We start from the raw sequence: 26,428 nt of genomic DNA, 5'->3' as shown, positions 1-26,428 counted from the left end.
ATGTATCTAAAGACATGATATGTGTGAGAGGAATGTGTAGTAATTAATAATTTACCTGTTCGGTGATCTAAAAGTAGATATGCACATCTCCACCCGTTCTTTATATAGATTGTGAAGAAAAGCTGTTAGATCAAATTTTTAACCTGATATTTCCTAATATAGAAGTCTAATCATTTGAACGTTTGTTCCCCCCAAGTAATGAATAATCATATGAATCACATTAGACTCAGACTTCTGCTTGTGAAACTTTCTAACCTTCAAGAGACTTAACAGTTTACAGCATGCCTCCCATCACTTTATTTCCATGAATGAGAAGTTTGGTCCATATGTGCAATGTTATTTTTCTTTTCTGGCCTCTGGCTGTTGTTGGATGTCAGATTTCTTTCTAGACGTGACAGTTTCTTTCTAATGATCAGGTTACTTGGGAGTTCTATTTCTTAAAGACTGCCTTTTCTGAGGAAGTTTGCTTTTAGAAACCAAAGCCTGACACTAATAAATCTGATCAAGAGTTCATTGAAATTCTTTGTTTGCTACCAAACTTCTCTGCGAAGAAGACAATCACAAACTGAAATAAAGGAATTCAAGAGTATCAGGCCCTTTTCTAGTACTTATTTTTATAAGAAACAATTGAGTTCCACATCTTACAAGTACCTCACTTACTTCTTCAAACTATTTAATTTACTGTCTGTAACTTGATTTTACAAAACATACTCTCTTTATAGATTTTTTTGTGTGGAGAATCCATTGAACAGCAGATAGAGGACAGTACATTGACTTGCTTAGTCCTACCTGCAAAAAATATCTACTTGCCCCATATCAACCTTCTAACCCAAGTCAAAATGAGAATTGGTAAGAAAAATGCAATGCATTATTATTTTCATTTTTCATTCTTTTTCATTCATAATTTATGCACTAGCAGATAAACTGATGCATCAGAAGTGAAGGTAGTAGAACTGGTTAATAGAAAATTTGGGAATTTGGTAAGGCTCAGAGAGGTGTAGGTTCTGCCTATAACTGTCAGGTGAAACAAAGGTAGGAAGTGGCTTAGTGCCAATCCTTCAGATCATTTGTCAAAGGATTGATTTGTTTAGCCTGAGCTTCTTTTGAATGGCCTAAGTGAACCTCATTAGCATTGTGAAGTAATGAAACATCATTATAGTTCCATATTTATGGAATATTAATCCATATTAATGGATTATATTAATGAGAATTGGATTGTAGCAGTAAATATGTAACAGCATTTGTTCTGAGGAACTTACTTTGTTTTGCATAACTTGGTTTTGTATTAAATCCTTTAGTAAAAGATGTCTATTTTTTTCTTCCTTAGGACGCACATTAGCTGAAAAAGTAGCTCGTACACCTGAAAGAGTAGATCCACTGCAATGGTTACATGCTCTCAAACATTTAGAATCAGCATTGGAGCTTTGCAGAGAATCTGCAAAAAAAGAATTAGATATCGAAGCTGAGCTTCTTTTTCAGATAGGTAAATATAACCCTGTTTGTTCATCATAATTTCCTTCCTATGGTGATCTTATGCTTGTAGCCTCTCTTAAAATGGAGACATTTTCTTAGAAAAATAGAACAGATGTGGATATTTGTCATATACCCTAACTGCAGATCTCTCTCCTGCATTTCATATCATACCAGCATAGCTCAAGGTGCGTTATGCAACAAATAATTTCAGAACTGCAGTAGAACTTTTCCCATCTCTGTGTTATCAGGGATCAAAGGGCATAGCTGATGAGGTTAAGGACACTGTAGAAAGCTGATTAGCTCCTTTGCATCAGTCTGATGTAAAGAAGATGAGAGCTTCGTAACATTTTTCTAAATAATTTAACAAAGCTAATGAATTACACAATGTCTGCTTGCGTTCGGACTTCAGTGGCATTATGTTTTGCACCAGGAGGTGCTGGATTGTAAGGATCCCAGCCAAAACGGTAATCATACTCTGTATATTATCACTTAAAATGTTATTTACAAGATTAGCACTATAAAGGAGAAGATAGTGTAAACAATCTTACAACCCTTCAGATTCTGACAAACCCAAGTTGCACATCATTGAATGGGCCTCTAGTCAGGGTGTAGCATACCATGCAGCTCCCATCAGTGAAAATGTGGTCTCATTTTGTCTTTTGAGCTCTTGAAAGAAAATAGTTCTATTCATTGTTTCTACTGTCAAACAAAAAGCATGTTCTCCTAACTTCTTGCTACACTTTACAAAAAGGCAAGGTTCTGCAGGTGGCATAATCATTGGTACTGAGAAGCTGATGCCAACAGGCTCTCTTGTTAACAGTTGGGGGGCTAAGTTTATCCTGTGGCCAGGGGACATACACAGCATGACAGTGGCCCACAACCCATACTGCATGTACAGCACAGACCTGTGCCTACACAGTGAATATTATGTGGATCCCTTCAATGTACAATGGTCTTCCAGTTGGATCAAAACACATTAAGAGTCATTATGATTCCACAGTTTATTTTAGCTAGTCTATGATATGACCTGTTATACAGGCATTGTGCATAACATCAAAAAGAAAAAAAAAAAAAGAAAAAGATTTTCCTTATTGTTGTGGTGGTTTTACTCAGCAGGGCAGCTGAACTCCACGAAAACCGCCCTCTCAATCCCCATCCTCAAAGGAAAAGGGGGAGAAAATACAACAAAAAGGGCTCAAGGGTTGAGATCACTCAACAATTATTGTCACGGGCAAAACAGACTCAGCATAGGAAGATTAGTAAAATTTATTGCCTATTACTAACAAGCTAGAGCAGTGAGAAACTAAAAACACCTTCCCCCATCCACCCTTTTCTCCCCAGGCAACGCAGGGGAATTGGGAATGGGGGCTGTGGTCAGTCCCTGATGCTTTGTCTCCGCTGCTCCTTCACGGTCCCTCTCTGCCCCTGCTCCACGTGGGGTCCCTCCCACAGGATGCCGTCCTTCCCGGACTGATCCCGTGGGGGCTGCCCACAGGCAGCAGCTCTTCAAGAACTGCTCCCACACGGCTCCGTACCACGGGGTCCATCCCCCAGGAGCAAACTGCTCCAGCACGGGTCCCCCACGGGCGGCAGCTCCCCCCAGACCCCTGCTCCTGTGTGGGCTCCTCTCCACGGGCTGCAGCTCCGGCCCGGGGCCTGCTCCTGCGGGGGCTCTCCATGGGCCGCAGCCTCCTCCAGGCCACATCCACCTGCTCCACCGGGGGCTCCTCCACGGGCTGCAGCGTGGAGATCTGCTCCGTGTGGGACCCGTGGGCTGCAGGGGGACAGCCTGCTCCACCAGGGGCCTCTCCACAGGCCGCAGGGGAACTGCTTTGTGCCTGGAGCACCTCCTGCCCTCCTGCTGCAGTTATGTCGGTGGCGGCAGGGCTGGTTCTCACTCCTGGTTCTCCCAGTTGCTGTTGCTCAGCAGCTTTTTTCCCTTTCTTAAATATGCTCACATAGATGTGCAAACAACATCAGTTATTGGCTCAGCTTTGGCCATTGGCAGGTCCCTTTGGAGCTGTCTGAAAGTTGCCCTTATTTAACATGGGGCAGCTTCTGGATTCTTCTCACAGAGGCCACCCCTGCAGCCCCCTGCTACAAAAACCTTGCCAGGTAAACCCAATACAGCTGGAAGAAAACAGATAATGCAGTCCATTGTTCAGCTTTCCTCGGGCGGGGTTGGGGGGGCAGGTGGAACAGGCTGGGTCAGGGTCTTATGGAAAAAAATAGTAAAATCTTGCAAATCTGCTTTCTATATTTCTTTCTTAGGTAAGGTGGAATGCCAGATAACCAAAGCAGGCAATAACAAGGCATATCTAGCTGTTGAAACACTATTGGAAGCTATAAAACTGAGCCAACAACATGATCAAAACTTTGAGTAAGAAACTAGCTGTATAACTTTCAAAATGATTTTAATCACACGTGAATATATTTTTGACCTTTTCCTGAGATTTGGTGTGAGACTTCTTTTATGGTTTTATACAGTTTTCTTCTATTGTAGTATAGAAGAACTAATGTATATTTATTCTCTTATTTAAAACTAATGCTAAGAAGATTTAAAAACATTTTTTGAGTATACTAAGTTACGGCTTTTAGTTTTATTTCCAAATTTTTACCCTCTCTGTCAAACCAGCAACAAAGCTATCTGTTAAACAGGGGTTTTATTCATATTTCAGAAGATGAGCTGTGGCCTGCCCCTTTCCAGATAATAGAAATCCAGCTTGAAAAGGTTAGCAGCCGGAAAAAGGCAGAAGAACAGAGGCAGAAGGAGCACAGGAAATGTGTTTGTAACAGATATCAGGACAGTGACTTTGGCATTAGTTATCTGCATAGAAGATGCCTAAAGAGCTGAGCTAAGCCAGCCAATAAATTCTGTCAAGCAACTCTGATATATTGGACATTATTTTTTTTAGATTCTTGACCAGTCTTAATGAATAATGTGCCATGTATGGTTACAGACAGTGTAAAGGCAGCAATTTACCTTGATTGTGTGGGTATTCTGGTACTTAAGTTAATGAACCAGAACTCTGAACACTGAAGCAGTAGCATAGTAATAAACCTCTACAAGCAAGTCAGCATGATGGAAGATAGTACAGAAATCTACTGTGGTGCTGTTCTGCAAGTTTACTTTGCTACACTCTTATTTAATTCGCTACAGTCTTTCTAAAGTCTGTACGGCAACATCAATGGACCTCTGCTTTCTTATTTTTGGAAAACTAAACATCCAGATCACCTTTATATGAGCCCTCAGATACCTATGGAATTGTTTAATTAAAGTTGTTTCTTGATGTCTGAAATCCTGTTTTATTAGCAAGATTGGAAAGTTAACTAAATTGTGGCCAACCAAGTGCAGAACTTCTCATCTTCAGACTTAGTTTGTCCTCTCCTGAACTGAACAGCATTGTGTGACTTTCATATTTTGCTTCACACAAATCATACTAAAGCTGGAATTTATGGTACTATCTAAGCAGCCAGCTCTGTGCAATACGACTCTGTCCAAAAGAGTAACTGCATGAGCAGGATTTTGTTGCTAAGATTAAGGAAGCTAATTCTTAGGGGAAATCTGGAGAGTTCAGCAGAGATGGGAGGAATCTGTGTAAAAAGACTTAGAAACCTAAAGTGAATAGAAATGTTGGAGAAGTTCTGCAGATACAGTGATTTTGGCCTTGTTTATAATACTACTGAAAAAATGACTGAAGGAAAAAAGTATAGGAGAACAGGAGCTGGTGAGGACAGTCTGTCTGAAGAAGTAGAGTGTTCTGGTACAGAACTCATAACTAAGAAGGTTCTTCAGCTGAACCCAGTGAGGAAATGAAAGATCATTTTGGTCACCTTTGGTGTTTTTCCTAGTTCCTGGAAGAGAGAAGGACTTTTCTACGCTTGACTTGAATACTCGTATGCAAATTCAGCCATCCATATTTCAAGGAAACCGGGGCAACAGATATATGCCTGAACTTGAGGAAGAGATCTGTACAGATTCTGTACAGAAAGATCACTTTCCTTGTAGAATTACAGTTTTCTTACTAAACATTTCCCATTTATTTTTTGAATAAAGTAAATATTTACTGAATATTCATTGAGTATTTGTTGCATGTGGCACAAATTATATTTGACATACTCTTAAATCTCAGTGTTACTTGTTAAGCAAACCATAGGGATGTTTTAGACCCACTGAGACTTGAAAACAGGATTACATGGCTTTCTGAAAGAAGATATATTTTAAGGAGATGATGTGGATTGGATGAATGATTTATTTGGTGGGGCTGTCTGTCTAGTCTTATGTAGGAGTCAGACTATCATCATAATGCTTACTTTGGTATTAACACTGATTGGTCTATGTTTTGTTTCTCACAGGTTAATAAGAAGATCATACCTTGAAATAGCACTATTGTATATGCATTTTGTCGCACACAGTGAGAATGTGTCACAGACAGATAAGATGGTGCCTTCCAAATCAAGGGTATGTTTTCTATCTTTTGGGCAGTGGCCTCTTCAAAGCAGGAAATGTATTTCTGTTAGAACACTGTTCATCTTGCCAAGCTATTACTTACTGTGACCTATAAATCATACTGGTATTGAAAATCCTACTAGAAAAATCACACAAAGAAATCACATAGTACAGCAGTAGAATTATATCTCGTTTGATGTGATTCTTCATGTTTATTGTGTGGAATGATAACATTTAAAACATTTTTCTATTATAAAATAGGAAGAAACAGAACCAAATGTTTTCATTAATTTGTTCTTTGCAAAGAAAACATAACATTCTAACATGATTTTTATGTGGTAATATTTATACTTTACCATATTTCAATTTTTCAGTACAGTTATGAGTGAGGCATGAGAAACGTAAAAGGCATCAAGCACATTAAAGAGGCTACAAAATGTTTTCTGAGTGTGAAGTCTAACATAAGAGGAAAGAGTAATTGACATTCTAGAAAATGCAAAATTACACCTGAACTCTATGGAATAGTGAGGGTCATATAAGCTGCACTGAGAAAATTTTAGAGGAGCAGACAATTAGTCTGCTCTGGGTAATCTGGGTAAAGCTTTTACCAATTAAATTATGGATTTATAAAACCAGTGTTGTTTTTTACTTTTAAATGAAACAATAATTATCTAAGTCTGAGGATTTTTTGCTATCATCAAAGTATATTTTACCATAATGCATTTAGAATCCTAATTATGAGTGGGTGTATAATTTTAGACCTCTTCTAGAGAACTCTCTTCTTTTCCTGAGTAGGCTCTGAAATCAGAAGGCTACAAAGTACAAGCCTGGATTGCAGTAAGAGCAGCCAGACAGGTTGGTGCAATATTCTGAAGAGGTAATTTTTTTGTCTTTGGTTTTATCTCATGCAATTTACCCAACAAAACAAAACAAGACAAGACAACACAAAACAATCCAACAATTAAGGTTCCCTGAAATTTCTGGCATGGGCCTTAATTTGAGGAAATTAAAGTGGACGCTGTCTGAGTGATGCATTTAATCTCTCATGGAGAGATCTGACTCTGTTTGCCTCTACTTTGGTTCAGTGCAAATATAACAGCACACTGCCTGATATGTGCATATGTATTTGACATGTGGGCAGACATCAGTGGCATCCAGGTGAGGATATCTGATTTGAAATCACTTGTGTAGTAATTAAGCTGTCAGCAGTAATGATTTATTTAAATATGGTATGTACCGTATGTCAGAGAGGAGTAGAATATTTTCCTGATTTTTAAAGTAGTATAGTATATTGAGTAATTAATTTTTCATTATTAGCTTGCTAGCCTCAGATTTTAAAATCTATGTAAATATTGCAGTGAACAAGCCCTGAATAAAATAAATATTATTTTTAGGTTAGTGAAGCAGTGGTTGCTTCTCAGCTATTAATTGGAATGAAGAGTGTTAAAGAGAAGGATGAAGTACAGCAGAAAATTCCAGAATTTGCTTCCATGGATCTTCTTGCTTCATACAGAGACTTCTTGTCTGGTATTCCTTTATACTTAGTAATATTAGAACATTAAATAAAAATGAACTATATATGCCATATAATCTAGTAATACATTTGGTATCTAATTTTCATTTATGAAAAACTGTAAGTCAAATTTGGAAAGCAAAAGCCAAACCTTCTTGTCTTGCATGGCAGTACAAAATGTGAGCAGTTCAGGTAACCTGGCAAATCGGTCTATAATCAGCCTGTGCTTAATACGTTAAGAAAAATTGTGCAGTTTGCATACTGTGCTTTGGAGAGAGTGATGGGAATAGTGCACATACTGCCGTCTTTGACAGAAACAGACATGCCTTTATCACAAGGCTTCCCCAGACTTCCAGAGTAGCTCTTGGCCCCCAAATAAGGCATCCCTGCTTTTTTTTTCAAACACTCATTTAGAACATAATTTTTCCTTAGTTATACCAGCTTTTCTTTGGAGATTTTCACTTTTTCCTTTGATTTCACAATCAATTGTTGATGTTGAATAGCTCCCCACCAATAAAACCACCACCACCTACACAGAAAAAAATAAACAACCAAGCCCCCCCTCCAAAAAAAACCAACAACAACCAACCAACCAAAAACCAAAACCAAACCAAAAACGAAGTAACCAAACAAAAAAATCTCTTGCAAAGTTATCTGTCTAGGTACCATATTCTAAAAGTCAATGTCAGTATAATAAAAAAAATCACTGTCTTTCCAGTCCAATGTATTGTCTTTTAGAAATGCTTCCCCTAGCTTTTCAGTAGAACTTTGCCTCATTTAATTCCAACTTCTGCATTTATTTTACAACTACTGGAGCTGATGAAATGGAAGTTTTTAATAAAAATTAAATTCAGTGAAATTAGGAATTGTGGGATAATGGTTTCAAAATGTTATATAAGCACTAAGGCAAAATATCTGTGTTTATTTTTAAACTGAGAAACATTTGGTGATAAAATTTTGTTTCCATGGCTTACTTTCAGTCATCTCAAGTGACTGACAATGATTGAATTACTCAACAGTTGCTGGCAAAGCTGAGCAATGTCTGCTTACTGTAGTGTTTAAACACGTGTTTTGATTGGTTTATGAAAACAAGTGTTGTATGCTAAGACCTTCCATCAATCTGATTGTCTTGTACTAGCACCATTTGCTTATAATTACAGATCATTGTTTTTTCCTTTTATCAAATGCAGCAGGTGTTTCTCCTGATAGTTCTGTTAGGCAGCACAAAAAATAAAAAAAAAAAAAATAGGAAATGTAGAAAAGCAGTAGTAGGCCAAAATATATAAAGGTAAACTGAAATGGAAATGATCAGCACAGCATGCTAAATATTTTCTTTAAAGCCATCAGTGAAACACATTGTTTAAGTTTCATTTATAAACAATGTGGACATTTTAAACTAAATTCTTTTTTTACAATTTCCTGTGATATATCAGGAATAATAGAGGCATTCAGCTTTTGTAGAAGTATGCTGGAAGTTTACTATTAGGAATTACTATAATATAATGTTTATTTTATTTGGAATGAGACATAAACCAGAAGAATTGTGAAGGTTTTTGAGAGAGTAATGTACTAAAACAGTGAAAACATGTATAGAACATAATTTGTGATATAGTGATAATTGAACTGTTTACTGTTTTTTTTTTTTTTTTCCCCACTCTTTACGTAAGTATAATTTTTAGGCAGCCCTAAAAAAGATTTTTTCTTTGTCCAGAATCAAGAAGACATTTTATTGATAATACACTTAATATCTAAAAGGGATTGGACTGAAGCTGATAATAAACATTCTGAGTTCAGGTCAGCGTAACAAAGTTCAACTGCAGTAGCTGGGATTGATGACATCTGCAAGGATACCTATTACTCACTCAGTGCTGATTATGTATTCACTGCTCTAGTTCACTTGTTGTTACAAGTATAATATAAGATGTTCCTTTTGAGTGGAGTGGAGTTATCTTTGCTTAGATTCCTAGTTATACACTAGTGAGCTTTCCTTAACTCCTTCAAGACCTTTATCATCTGCATAACAACAGAAAATCTTCCCACTTATTCTGATCATTTTGATTTGTTCCTCAGTGAGTAAGAATGATATCTGCTAAACTTTACTGTCAGTTGGTTTCTAATGTGTTTGGAGGGGAAAAGAGGGCAAAGATAAACTAAAATATCATGCCCCTTAGGAACCTTATCTTGGTTGAGGCTTGAAACAAGGAATGAGGAATCAGGTCTTTGCAACTTTATGCTGGCAAAACTTCACAGGTGTTTGTTTAGGTTTCTGTCTGAACAACACCTGCAGAGTCAGGCTCCAGTTGTACAGGGAAGCACAGAGACCTTCCACAGATAGTGAAATTAATTTGGCCTTTCATGATCCACTAAAAGAGAGAAGTAAAATTGCATTTTGCTGTGGATTTTGAGGATTCAGGGCAAGTGTTAGATAGCAGAGACTAGATATAGAGCTCAATTTAAGTTAAATGGTTTATTTTGTAAAAGTTTTGTAAACAGAACTCAACATGATGTATAGCTGTATTGCAAAGGAGTCAGAAAGTGGTGATGCAGATGGATGATTGTGTCCCACACACACTGAGGACAAAGCACTGAGACTCATTTCTGCATTTGCTTAGCTTTTATGGAGAGAGAGAGAGAGAGAGAGAGAAGAAATCCTTTCTCTCTACCCCTCTTACCTTTCTTACAAGGACCACTCAGATTCTTGGCTGTGATCTGAGAAATATTTTCTTCACAGTGTTCAGCTAGTACTGAAGCAGAATATGAAGAATTTTGCTCTTATGAAAAACATAACCAGGTTCACAGGTCACATTTTAGTTAGAGATAGTTCCAATACAGCTTAGAAACAGCTTTTGAATTGCAACCATTGACTTAATGTCTATATTTGTATTGTTACTGGATTTGCAGATGGATACAATGCCGTCTATGAAAGTCCCACAGCATCTTCCACTGAAAACAAACAAATCATACAAAATGAGCAGAACCAAAAAGAAAGGATGGAATGTCTTGCTACCAAGGCCAGCCGGAAGAAAGAGATGATAACATGGGTTCACTTAATTCACTATCACAGTTATTTACAAAGACTTTGTAACACAAACCTTCTATCTGGTATGATTTTTTTATTCCTTCTAGAAAACTGCTGTAGGTGACATACTGTTCTTGTAGGCCAAAAGTGTCAGTTTTTAAGTCCATAATCTGAGATCTCCTCATTTTCATTTCCTTTAAATTATGTAAAGGTGAGAAATCTTTGCTGAAGTAATAATTTATGTCAGTTTACATGTGTTGTAAGTGAAGATACTACCTTTTTTTCATTTTTTTTTTTTTTTATAGGCCTTAATAATACCAACAGAATGCATCCCAGAAAACAGAATTTCTATTACTATTTCTGGAGCACTTTTTAAATTCATAAACTACATATTTTTAAAATTCTATGTACATCAGACTTCAGTGTCATCTGAAACAAATCTGTTCAGTTTGGGGGGCCAGTTTTTGAAAATTCTATGATTGTATGAAAATAGGAGTTGACTGTAGTTTAAATGCGAAGGCTGAGCACTGTTGAGCATTTGGATTAAATGCTCACATGTTACATACATACTTGGTTTATTTCACTGCAGACTTAGAACCTTTTAAACAGAGTAGGAATCTATTAATTTCTGGGCATCTGCATGTGATGGCAAGCTGCTGGATAGACAAGTAACACTGATAGTCAAGAATCAAACTAGATTGTGGACTTTCTCTAAAGAGAAACTAAGCAACTCTGGAAATAATAATTTCAGAGGAGGTTGGTATTTTTTCCTTGTGACATCATACGAAAGGAAAGTATTCTACCTCACTGCAGAACCATAAGGACAGTAAAGTATTTGCGTGTAGGTGTCAAAATGTGCATATACCACTGCAGTTAGTGTTGATGGAGCCTAAGGAGTGACTCTGATCATCAGCCACTAGCTGTCTAAATTAGGGTGAGCAAAGTTGCACTTAGAACTTCTTTTGACTGTATTGACTAAATATACCTTTATTCTAGCTGGTGCTTAGAAGTCTAGTGAACATACTGATGCATACACATGTAAATTTAAGTCCCTAAACCTCAAATCTGCACCTCTCACTTTACACTACTAGACAGAGCCTTGTTCAGTATCAGGTTTCCAGTGAAAAACTGCAGTCCAAAAAACATACCCTATTAACATTCAAGGACAATCAGTATAATTGTTGGAAATGCATTTATTCCCTACAGAACTGATTTAGATATTGTACTTTATTTTTAAATGTATGAATATCGAGTAGCAGTATAAAACTTTACTTTTAAATGCAAATGATAATGAATAAAATTAATCTCTTTCCAAACCTGCCCCTAAATCAGGACCTGAATCATTTTCTGGAAGAGATGGATGCCTTAAATCTGTTTTTGACTCATGGATTGTTCTACGCATTGCAAAAATGCATTTCTTTCTTAAAAAACATTTGTTCGAATATTCCGTGTGTTGTCCTGAGAACTTCCCAGAAGAGCTATATGATGTAGAACTACCACATGGTAGTCTAGCTGATTCTTCAAAGGTACTGATTGTTCATATGGATTTTTCAAAAATATATATATTATAGTTGCATTTTGTAAATGTTCAGATTCTTGCTAATTCCAATGGTGATATTTCTGGGAGCACTATTGAAGAAATTAATTATCCAGAGGATCACTGCAAAACCAAAATCCTACGCAAGCAGTGAAGGACTTCATTAACAAATGCAAACATCTTTGTATTATTCATTCCTGCAGAAATGATCACTATCTTGTGCCCACTCTATTTAGGCTTTAGGAAGTTAAGCAAAATGATATTTAAGAAAAGTTCATTATTAGTTTAGAAGGTGGATGTGTTATTAGGCAAGGCTGAAGCTTTTAATCTTTGAGAGCTCCATGTTTCACACCAAAAATGTCCTAAGGTTTGATTTGCAATTTGTTTGTACAAGCAATAACAATATTGTTAATTTGGTCTGTAGTAAAAGACTGATTTTCACATAAATGTAATTATACATTTATGTGAACATATATATATACATTATATATATTTACATATGTATTTTCTCAAAATCTGTTGAAACCCCGTGTTTCAAATTCAATTAATGTCTGAAGATTGCCAAAATTTTTCACTATCAGCTGGCTAGAAAATTAGTATTTTCTCTGGCTTGCAAACAGACTATTTGAGCTTTCAAATATAAGCAGCTCAGACTATACTACTCACAGAAATCTCAAATTGGAATTCTGGAGTCTATGCTGACCATGGCATATGTATTGAATATTGAATGGCAAAAGTCTTTGAAGATTCAATGTAAAAATAATTTTCTTCCAAGTTTCCCCATCACACTTCTCACATTAATAATTATCCTAATACTAAAAAATTAAAATGATGGGTTACTCTCTGTGGTTTATTTTTTACTTACTATGTTCGGGGTTAGATGGAGACAAGGGAGCCTTGAGGAGTGAAGGCTTTTTATCTTATCAAAATGAATTAAAATACTTTTGTGAAAGTAGCTCTTCTAGAGTTGGTGAACTTTCTGCAGTGTTGGACAGCATATCATTACTCATTTCCCAACAAAGAGCTGACTGTGCCACTGAATAAATTGTAAATATATGGTATGTGACATTTATAACAGCCATCGTATATCAGAAATTATTTTACTCTGTCTGCTCTTCTTTTGACATAATTAGTATTACACTGTCCTAGAATAATAAGCTTCAGAGCTCACTGTCATGTTCGTGACAGGTGCAAGCTCATAATCATGTGTTAGCTTCACTGTTGTAGACAGCTAACAAGCATAAAGCTCTTACTTGTTTAAATTCTAAGCTTCATTGATTTTTGTTACAACATTTTTAGAAGCTTTAACTATTCAGAAGGCTGTATAAGTTATTTTTTTAAATGTTACTGTAATTTGATACTTTTTTTTAACAATAAAAATAGATATTTTTGAAAGAAAGATTTTTTATGTACAAGATTGTTTCACTTATATATGTCTTTCTGGTTTTGACTTATGAATTTTTTTCAGCTCTACAGAACAAAGAATCCAAGTTATATTAAGAAGGTTAAAATTAAAATTGTGTGGCCTGTTGCATTTTTCATGCTTTTTTTTTTTTTTTTTTATTCCACTGCATGGTAGTATGTAGGGCTAGAAACACTTAAAATACAAGTTTGTTGTTCTCAGGCTTTCACCAAAGTTGAATAGATGCAATTCAGCAGCCCTCCAGTTTGACAAGAGCAGTTGTAATATCCATCCTCAAAAATATTCAATATGATGTAAATAACAAAAGAAGCAGCTCAGTGAAAAAGAGAATATACCGTGCGTTTTAGAAAGAAATGCATATCATAAAATAGACTTTTGAGAGCTTTAACGAAAGGGCTTGGCATAAAATAGGTCGTTCCCATCTCCATATGTGCATTTTCTTATAATTTTGTTCACTTTCCATTTTAGCAGGATTGTGGGTGATTCATTGCCAAAAGTAAAGTCTAAGATCTTGAATGTAGAATATTCTTGTACTAGGTGGGTTAGCCATGCAAAACCTCATAGCATGCTAAGAGGTATGGCCACTTTTATCACTTCATATTCAGAGCCTATGTGTCATGGACCATCCCCAGTTTGTTGTACCATGCCCTACTGAAGGTAATCCATGTGCTAAAATGCATAACTATAGCATGCATGACTCCATGTTTATCTTCACTTCTGTATTTTGATGTGGGTTGGGAGCTGGCTTTATGAAGTAAGATTGGATCAGTGTGAAAAATCTGTCTTCCGTTCACTCGTATTTATTGCCTTTTGAGCTGCATTATCTAAAAATTAAGTGGGTAAGATTCTCCAGGCTTTTTCAGCAATGAACATTCAATATTAAAACAACTAACTCTCCAGGCAGTTATTTCCAGTGTCCATAATTTGGAATCAATGATGGAGACACTATAGCTCTAAACAGCATCCATATTCCACCAAAATGTCACTGTTTAGCCTCCTCCATTCTTTACAAACTGCAAAACACTTTAAAAACTAGAAATGGTGTGGCACTGTTCAGCCTTTAAATCAAATCTTTTACAGTTTTTAAAGGCTTTTATTTATAAATTAATGTTGGTTGACAGTACTGCTCCAGTTGCTTCCCTGGTAAATGATAACTAAACAGTAACTATTTGATGAATAGTCTGCTAATGTTCCGTATATATTTTAGTAGATATGACATGTGACAAATCCTCACAAATTAAATGACTGGATTTTCAGTAGATATCACTGTATGTTAGCTGTACAGCTAATCACAGAATCATTAAGGTTGGAAAAGACCCCCAAGACCATCTGGTCCAACCATCCCCCTACCACCAGTGTCACCCACTAAACCATGTCCCTAAGCACCACATCCAACCTTTCCTAAAACACCCCCAGGGACGGTGACTCCACCACCTCCCTGGGCAACCCGTTCCAATGCCTGACTGCTCTTTTTGAGAAGAAATTCCTTCTAATTTACAAGCTGAACCTCCCCTGGCTCAACTTGAGGCCATTCCCTCTTGTCCTATTGCTAGTTATCTGCAAGAAGAAGCCAATCCCCAGCTCCCCACAACTTCCTTTCAAAATGTGACACCCCGTCCCTGGGTGGGCTCGAACCACCAACCTTTCAGTTAACAGCCGAACGCGCTCACCAATTGCGCCACAGAGACACGCTGAAAATGAAAAAATGAATATTTAAACATAAATAAAACATTAGTCTGGCATTCAGGTTTCTGTTTTAGTTATCAGTACGTATAGCAGCCAAATGACTTTTTCATCAATAATTTTTGTATGGTCAGCATGTCGAATAATATCTTCTAGCAAAAAGGATAATGCCATGAGGAATACAAGTCAAATATAATAATCACTGTTATTGTAGATGTCTCTAAGTCAGCCCAGAGGTTCTTTGTATTACCTTTAGAAATATCTCTTCATGTGAATTTTGAAAAGCCTTGACTTGGTAAGATGGACGCCTTTAAATAATTACCCATTTATCTAAATAAGCATATATGTGTGCAGGACTGAAAGTTACACTGATATTAATAGACATTAGGTTATTATAAACAAATACATGTTACACTAGTAAAATACAATTTAATTTTTGTGTGTGTGTTTCAGATGTCTCTTGAAACTTCTGGAATTTTACCAAAGATGCCAAGTGTGAGAATAGCTTCTCCGGTTTCTGTCACCACAGAAGCAGGCCATCAGACAGAGAGTAGGGCAGCAAATGCTTCAAATAAGGAAATTAACATCCAGTGGTACATTCCTTCTCTGGCAAAGCCATCAAACAATACAGAGACTAAGGTATAGCTACACCAAAGCAGTTCATTAAGTATTGGAACAAATTAAGTCTCATTTCTAATGAATATTTGGTCATGACAGAACAACTTTTTAACTGAATTATACCAGCTGGCAAGCTGGACTGCCCGGAGCTATGCATTTATTACAACACAAAACTGCTACACAGGACAAACATAATGCCCTAACAGTCATCTGGTAGCAGGTTAAAGAAAGACTTTGGAGATCATGTAGAGCCTCCAGGCCATAATGTTTTCTTGTCTTTTGCAAGACCCTGAAGTCTTTATGACCTCTACTCTTAAATTTGGTTGAAGGTTACAGATATTCAAACAGCACCATTTGGTGGGAGGCTGTCAGAAACGAGAGGCACTCATATACAAAGAAAATGGGATTTCTTGCACCTCATTTCCCTAAGAAATCAGATTAAAAATGAAAGGTGAGATGGACTGGAGGGTTGTGTGGAAGTGAGAGACTGGGTGATGGAAGTTGTGTTGTTTTTAAACAAGGGAACTGAACGTAGATACAATTTCTGATACTGCAATAGAAACCCATGGTCTCCAAACATTTTGGCTTACCAGACCAAAGTTTCTGCTAGATCCTTCTCATCTCTATTAGCAAGCTAATAGAAGCAACATGAAGTTAGTGCAAAGAATGCACTTCTCAATAGTTTTAAAAGTTACAGACCAGTAGAGATTTGGAGACAACTCTTGAAAACAACTGACATATGTATGCCATATTCTTGGCATTCTCCATATAGTCAAAATAATCAGCTACTACTGGGAAGCATATTTTCAGTCATACAAGAAAATTAATACAGTAAAAGATGAGAACATTCTAGTTCATCGTCTTGTGCTCAGATATTGATACCACTCTGTTAGAATGGTGAGTTACGTGCAGTTTGTGGATTTAAATATAGTATGATGACAGCCATGCACAAGGTCATATTGGAAATGTAAATAATTGCCTTTTGGAAATTCAGTAAAAGGTTCAGCCTACTTGAAATAGGAACTTTCAACTTGAACCTAAATGGGATTGATTGACTGGGATCAGAGCTAGATTGGGATTTTGATGGTGACTCTATAGGGTACAACTCATTTTCAAACCCATATAAATGATATCACTGAAATAATTCATATACTTTAAAAAAAAGACTTAAATAGTTGTTTTAACAGCTATAAAAACTGAGTGTAGTAAAAATTCGTAAGAAACCACACTCTACTTTTTTTTCTGAAAGTTAATTATCTTAGTCTTTACCAGTACACTGAATTTGATAGTAATTATAATCCAGTATCACTGAAATACCTTAGGCCTTCTGTACCCTTTCACATTATAGTTTATCTATTCCATCTCTTTTACAGGTTTTGCTGCTTTATGCTTATAATACAAAGCCTATCAAGATTAGCAACATCAAGATTTTCAGTTCAATGTCTGTGTTTTCAGGTCACTTATGGGTTCCATTGGCTAGGCAAGTAATCACTTTGTCCTGTTATTTCATGCCATATGAAAGTCTTTAAATGCATTCTTTTTTAGCTTTTCAGACACTTTTCACTATAAAATCTGTAAGACGTTGCACACAGTATTAAACCCATCCAAAATTATGTCTTTTCAGTACATCAGTCTTTTAGTTTGGTTTCTTAAAGAAATGAATAACATATGCTAATTACATGACTCTGGCACAGCAACACAAGAAAATGCTAGCACTCTTACTTATTCCCATTCTCTCACTGGATTAGGTACTCCTTCCTTCCCATATAACTCTGAGCCCGCAAGAATTTTTCTCAATTGTAGCTCCAGACTCAGCCCTTCTTTTTACATCTGATGGCATTTTTCATGACCTCTTCCTTGTCATTCATCTAGACCAAAATTTTTTGAATGGCTGAGCAGGTGAAGGGGAAGGACTAAAGGTCAAGAATAACTGCAGCCTCTGCCACCCAGCTTGTCAGCCCACCTTGTGCTGGTTGGATGAGTTTTTTTTCTTAGAGAGGCTTACTTAAAATGTTGCTTCTTATTATTTAATGCAAAAAGCTTAAACATTCCATATTTCCACTTTTTTAATGGATTTTTTTTTTTTTGGTAAAATTATGAGATCAATCTTGAAATGAAAGAAAATCTAGAACCTAATCAATATGTAATAAAATCTTGTCTTTCAGAGTTATTTCTTTAAGGGAGAAATTATCTAATCTGAAAGATCAAGTTGAAATGTTGATGCAAAGTTCAGAAAGCTTATCTTCAGCTTCAGAACCTACAAGTTTTCTTGAACAAAATGAAACCCTGAAAATAATTCCTTCAGAGAAAGCTGAAATTAATATTGCAAAAGTGCATCTTGATGAAAAAACAGAAGTAAGTGAGAACAATTTTGCTCTTAAATATGTCTGACAGTTTTATTTAAGATGCCTATTTTGGGGAAATAAATGACAGGTAACTTGGAAGGCAGACACAGAAGATTAAACTTGCCTCACCCCTTTCAAGAAATGTTGAGATATTTTCACTTTTCATTTAATATTTAACTTTTCCTTCTCCTTATGTATTGCTTGATGGTTTACAAAAATACCAGGCATGTTCAACCTCCCCCTTGAAAATAAAGGCCACATCTTCAGGTATGTAAATCTGAAATTTGATGCCTGATTTATAGCAATCTACATCTGAAAATGCTTGGCACAGTGTTAAATTAGCAGAGAGATCAACCCAAAAGTGCTTTTTTAAAAATCAGTTACACATCTTCAATGCAAAATGGGCAGTGATGGTTTCTGAAATAAGAACCTTCTAATAACACTATTGAGAGCTGAGTAAAACTGGCAGTGAATTTATTTTCATTTTCTCTATGCCACCTTCGTCTTTTTTTTTTTGTTATTAGCAAGGCTGAATATGGTCCACAACCAAATAACTCCCCCGACATACATACACAAAAGAGGTAATTTCAGAATTTTCCATGTGGTTTCTTTGAGATAATGTCAATGGAATAGAATGTTGCCACAGCATAACTGCTACTTGATAAATGCCAAGGCAAAATAGACGTTTATTTTCAAAGTGGGAGACATTTATCATGTGACAGGATTCTCTTTATATCTATTATATGAAATGATTAATGATGTAGAGGCTGTCATTTGGTCTGATGGATGCTGTGAAACAGTGACAATTGTGCACTGTGCCATTATTACAAAGCTGTATTTTGACCAGCTTGGAGAACAAATGATGTTTTGGCCAATCACGGCACATAGTGTTTTCAGGAGGCTAGACAGAGCTGTCCTTTACTGGGCATTTCTGATTACCTGAAGGTTTTTGCTCAAACTTTCATTACTGTATGTCAGTAATTGGAAAACCAATGTTTAGAATAGTAACAAGATTAACATGTCTTGCATTAGATATGTATAAATACCATCTTGTCAGAGTGTTTGTTTATAACATCGTCAGTAAACATGTAGCAAAAGTATGCTCATTGGATTTAATACCTGAGCCAGGGGCAATTTTTCCCCAGTAAAAACTGCAAGGTTTGGGCACTTGTATTGTACAGCAAACACAACTATTTTTGTTGCAGAAAAAATGTATTTTCCTCTGAATTTAACTAGAATAAGTTAAAACCTGGTGGTTCTGAACAATTTTGTAAAGCTAAACCATCTGTTAGCTTATCAGACGAGACTGATAGTACAGCATTGGTTTTCTCTTGTTTTGTATCATTAGGAAATGGCTAAAAGGTGTTTATCTGAAGTCAAAGCTCTGCTCTCTGTTCCAGACCTGTCCTCGCCATTGACTGAGGTATGCTATTCTCATCAATAGTAAAAAATGTGTTTTCTAAAATAAAACAATTGTTCAGTTAGGCTGAAACATGGGTTTTACTACTAAGTATCTTGTACCTTTCAATTTTTTTCTCCTACATTTCTGGGCTTTTTTTTTTTTTTTAAATACAAATGTTCATGATTACCAGCTGTGGATATCTTCATTGTTAGAATCACCTTTTTATACAAATAAATATGTATTAAAAATAAATCTCACTCACAATGGATTTATCTGGTTTATCCACCATTCTCTGGTCATTGTTTAGATGGAATTTATTGTTCCATTGTATTTCCATGATGCAGTTGCCAAATGCAATTTTCTTCCATGCCCTTTATTTTCGCAGTTATTCAGGCTTACCTTCTATTTTCTTTAGCTTTCTCTGCCTCAAAGATAGTATGCCATTTGTTTGTCCATGCTGTTGTATTCCTATTGGTATTTATTTGTAGTCAGTATCCCAGAGGAGACTATGGGAACTGGCCCATAGCAGGCAGCAATACTGCTCAGTGTTCTCAGGCATCCTAGGAGAATCAGGAGCAGAGCTTAAGGAACTCCAAGGAAGATTTTTGAATCCATAACATATGACTCCCTCACAACTATCTTGCCTATAATTATTCACAATAAAATGATAATGGCCAAAGCATCAGCTGTACTCTTTTCTAGTCAGGTAGCTCTTTAACAAAAGGGAATCCCTAGTTTTATCTGGTAACAGTTTGGCTAATGGCCTGCTATTGAAGAGAGAATCTGTAATGCTGTCCTGTGCATCCTGCAGGCTGTTACCTAAAAATTTTCTGTTTCCCTTTTATACACATTGCACCATTCTTGCCGCTCCTTTTATCCACCCTGAAGGTCTCTCCCAAGCGACTCCCAGACCTTCCTATCAGTCCAGCTCTGTCAATGCATACATACATATTTATTCTGCAAAGCTATACTTTCCATGGTTCCACTGGAATATCTTCCGTAGTAGAGTAGTGACAAATACCTAGGGAAAGGTATGGCCGAGCTTCCTTAGAATCCCATGGGCCTCCTGGACCTGTTTTAAATTCTCATGAATCCCACTTTACTTGGTCTGCTTCTTTTTGTGGGTCTCCAATGATAGTGAAAGATTTAACAGTGTCTTTCCAGTAAGAATATGATGTTATCTGCTCTGTTTGATTCTGCCATACTGCCACAAGAAACTAAAATGTTTCAACAGGTGAACCAATGGGCTTTTCACCACAAAGTTTCAGGCAGAGGCTTCAAACTGCATCCTATTAGATATGGCCGAGTTGGCTGAGTGAGTGAAGCCTAATCCTTCAAGATGATGAGAATCTTCATTCTTCTCTAAAGCCAGCTTAGCATTTCATTGTTTACAGAATATTTCTATGTAGTATTTCCAAACTTTCAAATAAGTTGCATGTGTGCCTTACCCGGTCTTCTCTGGGAGGGCTGGAAACCTCAGCATGGGATTATGTGTTGTGGAGAACAGTACATTCCCTTTGTTTTCAAACACACAGGAAAAGAAGGCAAATACATTGCTTATATGTCGTTTCACATAATTTTTTTCCCCCACCATACACTTTTCTGTTGCTGGTCTTCTTGTGAATTCATTGGGCAAAGTCAGTTCTAATTTGTGGTATTTGTTTTCTCGTTCTCTCAGCTGTCACACTTTAACTCCTGTCATGTTTCCAGTTTCTCTTCTTTGATTCTCTTTTTTTCTGTTCATGAGTCTTCTGGCGCTTTTGCTTCAGCATGGAGTTATATTTCTAAGGCGAAAACGTGCCTTTTCATTGAATTATTCATCTAAAATTATTTGACTGTTCATGTTTTAAGAATAAAAATTGTTTCACCAGCTTATTTTTAAAGCTATTTAATGAACAGCTCTGTTCTTGAGAGAGATAATAAAGTGTTACGCTTGGGAGTTCCAGTTTTAAATGTTAAAAACAAATTTCTCAATAAAATAATTGCATTAAAAATTAACCTCCCTAGATGGCCTCTTCCAGTGCTTCTCTTCCTACAGTTGGTTTTTCTTAATATCTAAAGCATATTAGTTGCAAAATCAGCTAAATAGCTCTTCTCCATGTCCAATGGACATACAAAACAATTCATCCCACTATTTAGCCCACTATTTCACCTTCTACAAGTAGCTCAAGTCTTTCAACTTCTCATCCTAGGAAAAACTTTCCAAATTACTAATCATTCTTGCTGCTCTTTTCTGATATCTTCATTTTATCTACAGATGATTAGGAGGAACTTTGTGAGCAAGACTGTTCACAGAAATTTCTTCCCCTTAGTCTCATTCTTCTAGTTTCAAGGAATAGATGTCATTAACCACAAATTTATATTGAGGCAATTACCATTTCTAATTTACACTTTGGTTGTTGGTCAGAAATCTGGCTTCAATATGAGATATTTGAATATCGTATATATGTAGTTTTGGGAACTTATACACTTAACAAAGTTTTTTTTTTTTTTCCCCTTACTTGTCAGATCCCATTTGACGTTACTTTGCAATCAATATCAACTTTGGAAGATATGTTTGATCCTGCCAGTGCTGCCAATGGATGTACAATAACTGAAGAAAGCCTTTTCCGTTGGATCATTTCTCTTTTTCACTAAATTCCAATTTTGCAATAACTTAATAACTTGCTGAGTACTATAGACTTAGACTTCAGTTCTGCTGTTAGTGAAAAAAACTCATTAATCACACCATGATTTGGCTTCTAATGTGCTTTATCATTTTCATTTTTAGGTACTTTTCAATTATTTTAAAATTAAAAAATGTTTTTAGGAATTAATTGTATTAAAAGTGCTTTCTTATTGAGAAGATATTATCTGTAAAATCATCACTGGATTTGTTCTTTTACACTTCTGTTTGGAAACTAGCATTTCACACTTCTCTGTCTTTTGCCAAACACATTACAGATTGTTGAGAGTGAAAACGGTCATTCAGATGTCTCCAGAATTTCAAAGCATTGATTCAAAAAAAGCCAGTTTAAAAAATCAGAATAATGATACTATACAGAACAACTTTTGGACATTATTCTAAAATGTTAACACAACCTCTATTTATGTTGTCAGTGATGTAAGTATTATTTTAAAGTGCTGAAGAAACCCTAGTCTTATCAACAGCTACCTGAGGAAATATGCTTGTCCCATAAAGGGAATTTGATACAAAAAAGTAGTTTAGTTGAACAAGGCTGAACAAGAAAGTGTTCAGGATGCATGGCCTTTTGGTTCTGCTCACATCACAAGGCAAGGCTCTTCTTCACTAGTTAGAAGAATTTTGTAATAGCCATAATTCTTGTGTTTGCAACAAACAGTAAAAGTAAGGGATGTTTGGGCAGGTGCACTGAGAGACTTGTGCTGTCACTATCTATGTTAACAGTGAAAAATTAGGACTAACAGTTAGGATTCCTGAGTTCAGTTTCTGCATAAAGTAAACGATTGGGTTGAAAACACAGCACCTTTCACGTCAATCAGGCTGTCTCTGTTGTAGTCCCATGATAAAACAAGAAAATATTTCAAGCTGTTTGGAAATTATGGATTCTCCTTCACTTGCGCTTTTCAGAGAAATGTGGTTACCTGTTCTACCAGTGAAGTTTCTTGTGGGGTGGTGGTAAAAGATTCAGCACAATGGATATCTTAAATGGAATCAGTAACAAGAAAAAAATGGAGTTATGTTTTCTACTGTTTTTCTTTTTTCTTATAAAAGAGAGAAGAGTGGATATATTTGTGCTGTGTGCCTTTTAAAAAGTTGTGCTATTTTTTATTTTGTCCAGCCTCTTCTGTAATGCTGTAGATAGTAGAAAAATTAGAAGGACTATGATACCACGATAAAAAGAAAGTAAAAACTGAGTAATTGATAGGGAAGGCATTTTTGTGAGACAATTTTAAAACTGAGCTACAATGGTTATTTAACTCAGCTGCCTAACAGCCAATTTGGAGGAGATATTCCATAGCATTAGGCTTTCAATTAAAAGAATTTATAGTTCTGGAGGTCTTCAAAAAACAGGAAAGATAAAAATTGACATTACTCATTTTTCTTTCTCAAGGAAGAAGTAGAAATTTGCAGCTCTTACAGAAAAGCTATTCAGTCTCTTCCTGTGCTGTGTAAAAAGCATAAAACCTTTCTTTTTCTTTTGGAATCACCTTGAGGATTATCACAGGACTTTTGTGCAGCTTAATGAATATTCGTAAGACATTCTTAAAGCATCAAGTGAAAATGGAAGCAAAGTTCTAGTACAGGCAAGGTGTTTATTCAGTGCTGCCAGTCCGGACCTTGTTATAATTCTTATGTTAATATTGATGAAATGCTTTACATACGCATTTAAAATACATTACACTTTCTAAGATATTTTTGTTGGAAAAAAAAAAAAAAGTTTTCCTGCCATCTGCTTTAACACTGCACAGTAAAATAATAGGGCTGAAAAGTTGACCTCACTGTATCCATAGCAGCAGAGTCTACTCTCAGAAACACAGGATTAAGCATTCAGTGCAGGTTTCAAAATGAAATATCAGAGAAAACATTTTTATGTTAGCACAAAATTAAACTCTTTAGTTAAAACCTGCTTGTAAGGAAGAAAGTTCATATTTAAACATGTCTCCAGTAATTACACAAGTATAAAGCTCATTGCAAAGTAAAACGCTTTGGTTTTTATGTATCGTAGTAGTTTGGGTTGGTTTTTCATTACCATTGAATGCAGACTGAATTTTTTGATATGTAAGACTAGGATAAATTTATGTCACCATCACGCTCAATTAAATTTCTACAGAATACTCCTCTGCTTCACTGTCTCCAAAAGTATAAAGGAGGAGGGGAAAGGCACTCTGTTTTCACAGCCTCAAGTGCCAGGGAGGGCCCTCTGGAGGTCTGCTCCGTGATCTGCCCCATGCAGCACAGCTGAAGGGCCACCGACCGCCTTGACAGCTTTGAACGGCTGGCCTGTTCGTGAATTCTTTTCACGTTGTAATTGAAATATTTCTCCATTCCACTCTGTAGAAGGAATTGATAGTATTTCCCTATCTGGTAAGTTGTGGGGCAAGGGAAGGGGAGAGGGAAAGCACTATGGGAACAAGTTGAAAGGATTCCAAAATGAAAGGTATTTTATCTTCAGCGCATCCCCTGGACGATCGATGTACAAGAAGGATCCTGCAAAGAAATAAAGAAAACTAAAAGGAGCACGTTTTTTTTTTTTTTTTTCCCATTCCTTTGGTATTTTCTGTTCTGTGAAGTGAATGAAGTAAGCAACCAGAGAACAAAAACAGCTTCTGCAGTTATTAACTGCATCACCAAGACTGTGTTGGGCCTCAAATTGAAACTGAACAGTGAGCCTAACACTGACAATTCTGAAAATTGCTGAAAATCGTTTTTTTTTTTTAAAGACCTTTTTTAAGACCATCTCATTTTTCAAATACTGTTTTGATATAGTTTTATTACTGTCTGTATATTCGAGGCATTCATGGGATTTATTTCACATCTACAAATATTTAGCAACTTGGAATTATTTCTGGTTAAATTAATTTTATGGTGTGGAAATTAATAATTTCACACAGATTTATTCAATTGCGTGTGGCCGATTTTTAAATGCCGCTACAGCTCCAACTCACTCTCATTTTTTTGTTTGGCATTAAGTATTTATCCAATTTTTGGAAGACGTCAATCTAACAAAATAATCCTAGTAATTAGCCTCACTATGCCTCAGTTTCTTTATAAGAAGATAACAGTAATCCCCTCATCAGTGTGTATTTTGAAGTTTTTTTGCATCGACATCTGGAAAATATTTTCAGATCCTTGAATGAAAGAGGCAGTGAATTTAAGTAATTATTAAATTGAGACACAATGTAAAAGGGATAATCATTTGTTTCCAAATCCATTTTCAGTCAAATCCAAGAAGAAAGATTTTATAAAAGAATAATGATGGCACTAGAATTAATTGTTGGAATTACAGGCTAATATGCTGAACTAATTAAGCCACCAAAGGCTTCCATTTATGTTTGCCAAAGATTCTCATTGTGTGAAATATACTGAGTATATCATCAAATGAGAGAAATAACAATATGAAGCATGGGTTAATCTTTAAAATAGAGGGGGTAAAAGGGTCCAGAGGCAAGCGCTGAAGTGAAATATTTACCAGTGCAATTTAATTTTCCACTTTGAAACACCAGAGATAATTAGGATTATTCTCATTTGTCTCCCATGCCAGCATGATTTAGGATTCTACTTACTGTGCAAAGAAAAAAAAAAAAGTATATGTTGAAGTGAATTACAGCAAAAATCTCACTGTCACATAGTGGAAAACAGAATATGCTACATAAAAAATCATGGCAAGATGATGAATCGGGTTCTACAGTCTGACTGGGCTGTTCTCAGTACAGCTGTGCGGAAGGCGAAGCTCTAAAAGTCAGTGAACTGTCAGGGCTGGTTTAGCTCCTGGACAGACTTCCAGAACTGAATAGGGCATTTCAGCAGCCACTAAAAAAATCAAAATTTCATAGACGAAACTCTCTGCTTCTTGGCAGTCATGCGTTCACCTCACGGAGGCCCAGAGGGAGTCAGCACAGGAGCTTTTACTGTGGGTTTTCCAAATGGGAGAACTGCAAGCGCCTGGCAGCTCTAAAAGCTGCTCTCCAGCACTGGAGCAGAATTAGGTCTGTGTTTTGTATATGGCGCCTTGTTTCATGCTCCCTGGTGACTGGCATCTTACAGCTAGACTGTGGCTCAGGCAGAGTTGAAAATCAAGATCACAGAATCACAGAATTGTAGGGGTTGGAAGGGACCTCCAGAGATCATCGGGTCCAACCCCCCCGCCAAAGCAGGTTCCCTAGAGCAGGCTGCCCAGGTAGGCGTCCAGACGGGCCTTGAATATCTCCAGAGAAGGAGACTCCACAACCTCCCTAGGCAGCTTGTTCCAGTGCTCCGTCACCCTCACTGTGAAGAAGTTCTT

General features: G+C 36.5%; 1 protein-coding gene across 7 annotated transcripts in view; it reads left to right on the top strand.

Moving 5' to 3' along the window:
- The window catches only part of CFAP54 (cilia and flagella associated protein 54), a 99,978-nt gene extending 76,587 nt beyond the window's left edge, over positions 1-23,391 (top strand). For 4 of the 7 annotated variants that reach the window (XM_080596219.1, XM_080596221.1, XM_080596222.1 and 1 more), the window contains 13 exons: positions 723-849; positions 1,328-1,483; positions 3,745-3,853; positions 5,830-5,935; positions 6,719-6,778; positions 7,318-7,450; positions 10,338-10,538; positions 11,788-11,981; positions 15,552-15,737; positions 17,090-17,196; positions 17,882-18,071; positions 19,410-19,484; positions 21,972-23,389. In XM_080596219.1, the coding sequence (XP_080452345.1) occupies positions 723-849; positions 1,328-1,483; positions 3,745-3,853; positions 5,830-5,935; positions 6,719-6,778; positions 7,318-7,450; positions 10,338-10,538; positions 11,788-11,981; positions 15,552-15,737; positions 17,090-17,196; positions 17,882-18,071; positions 19,410-19,484; positions 21,972-22,100 (1,773 nt within the window). In that variant the 3' untranslated portion in view covers positions 22,101-23,389. Of the gene's footprint in view, positions 1-722; positions 850-1,327; positions 1,484-3,744; positions 3,854-5,829; positions 5,936-6,718; positions 6,779-7,317; positions 7,451-10,337; positions 10,539-11,787; positions 11,982-15,551; positions 15,738-17,089; positions 17,197-17,881; positions 18,072-19,409; positions 19,485-21,971 lie in introns of those variants that run through there. The other 3 variants (XM_080596218.1, XM_080596220.1, XM_080596223.1) reach the window with 3 other exon arrangements.
- Positions 23,392-26,428: the final 3,037 nt, after the last annotated feature.

The sequence above is a fragment of the Anser brachyrhynchus genome (assembly GCF_964034855.1).
Source record: "Anser brachyrhynchus genome assembly, chromosome: 1".
In the NCBI taxonomy this organism is placed as follows: domain Eukaryota; kingdom Metazoa; phylum Chordata; class Aves; order Anseriformes; family Anatidae; genus Anser; species Anser brachyrhynchus.
This window is presented reverse-complemented; position numbering and strand designations above follow the sequence as displayed.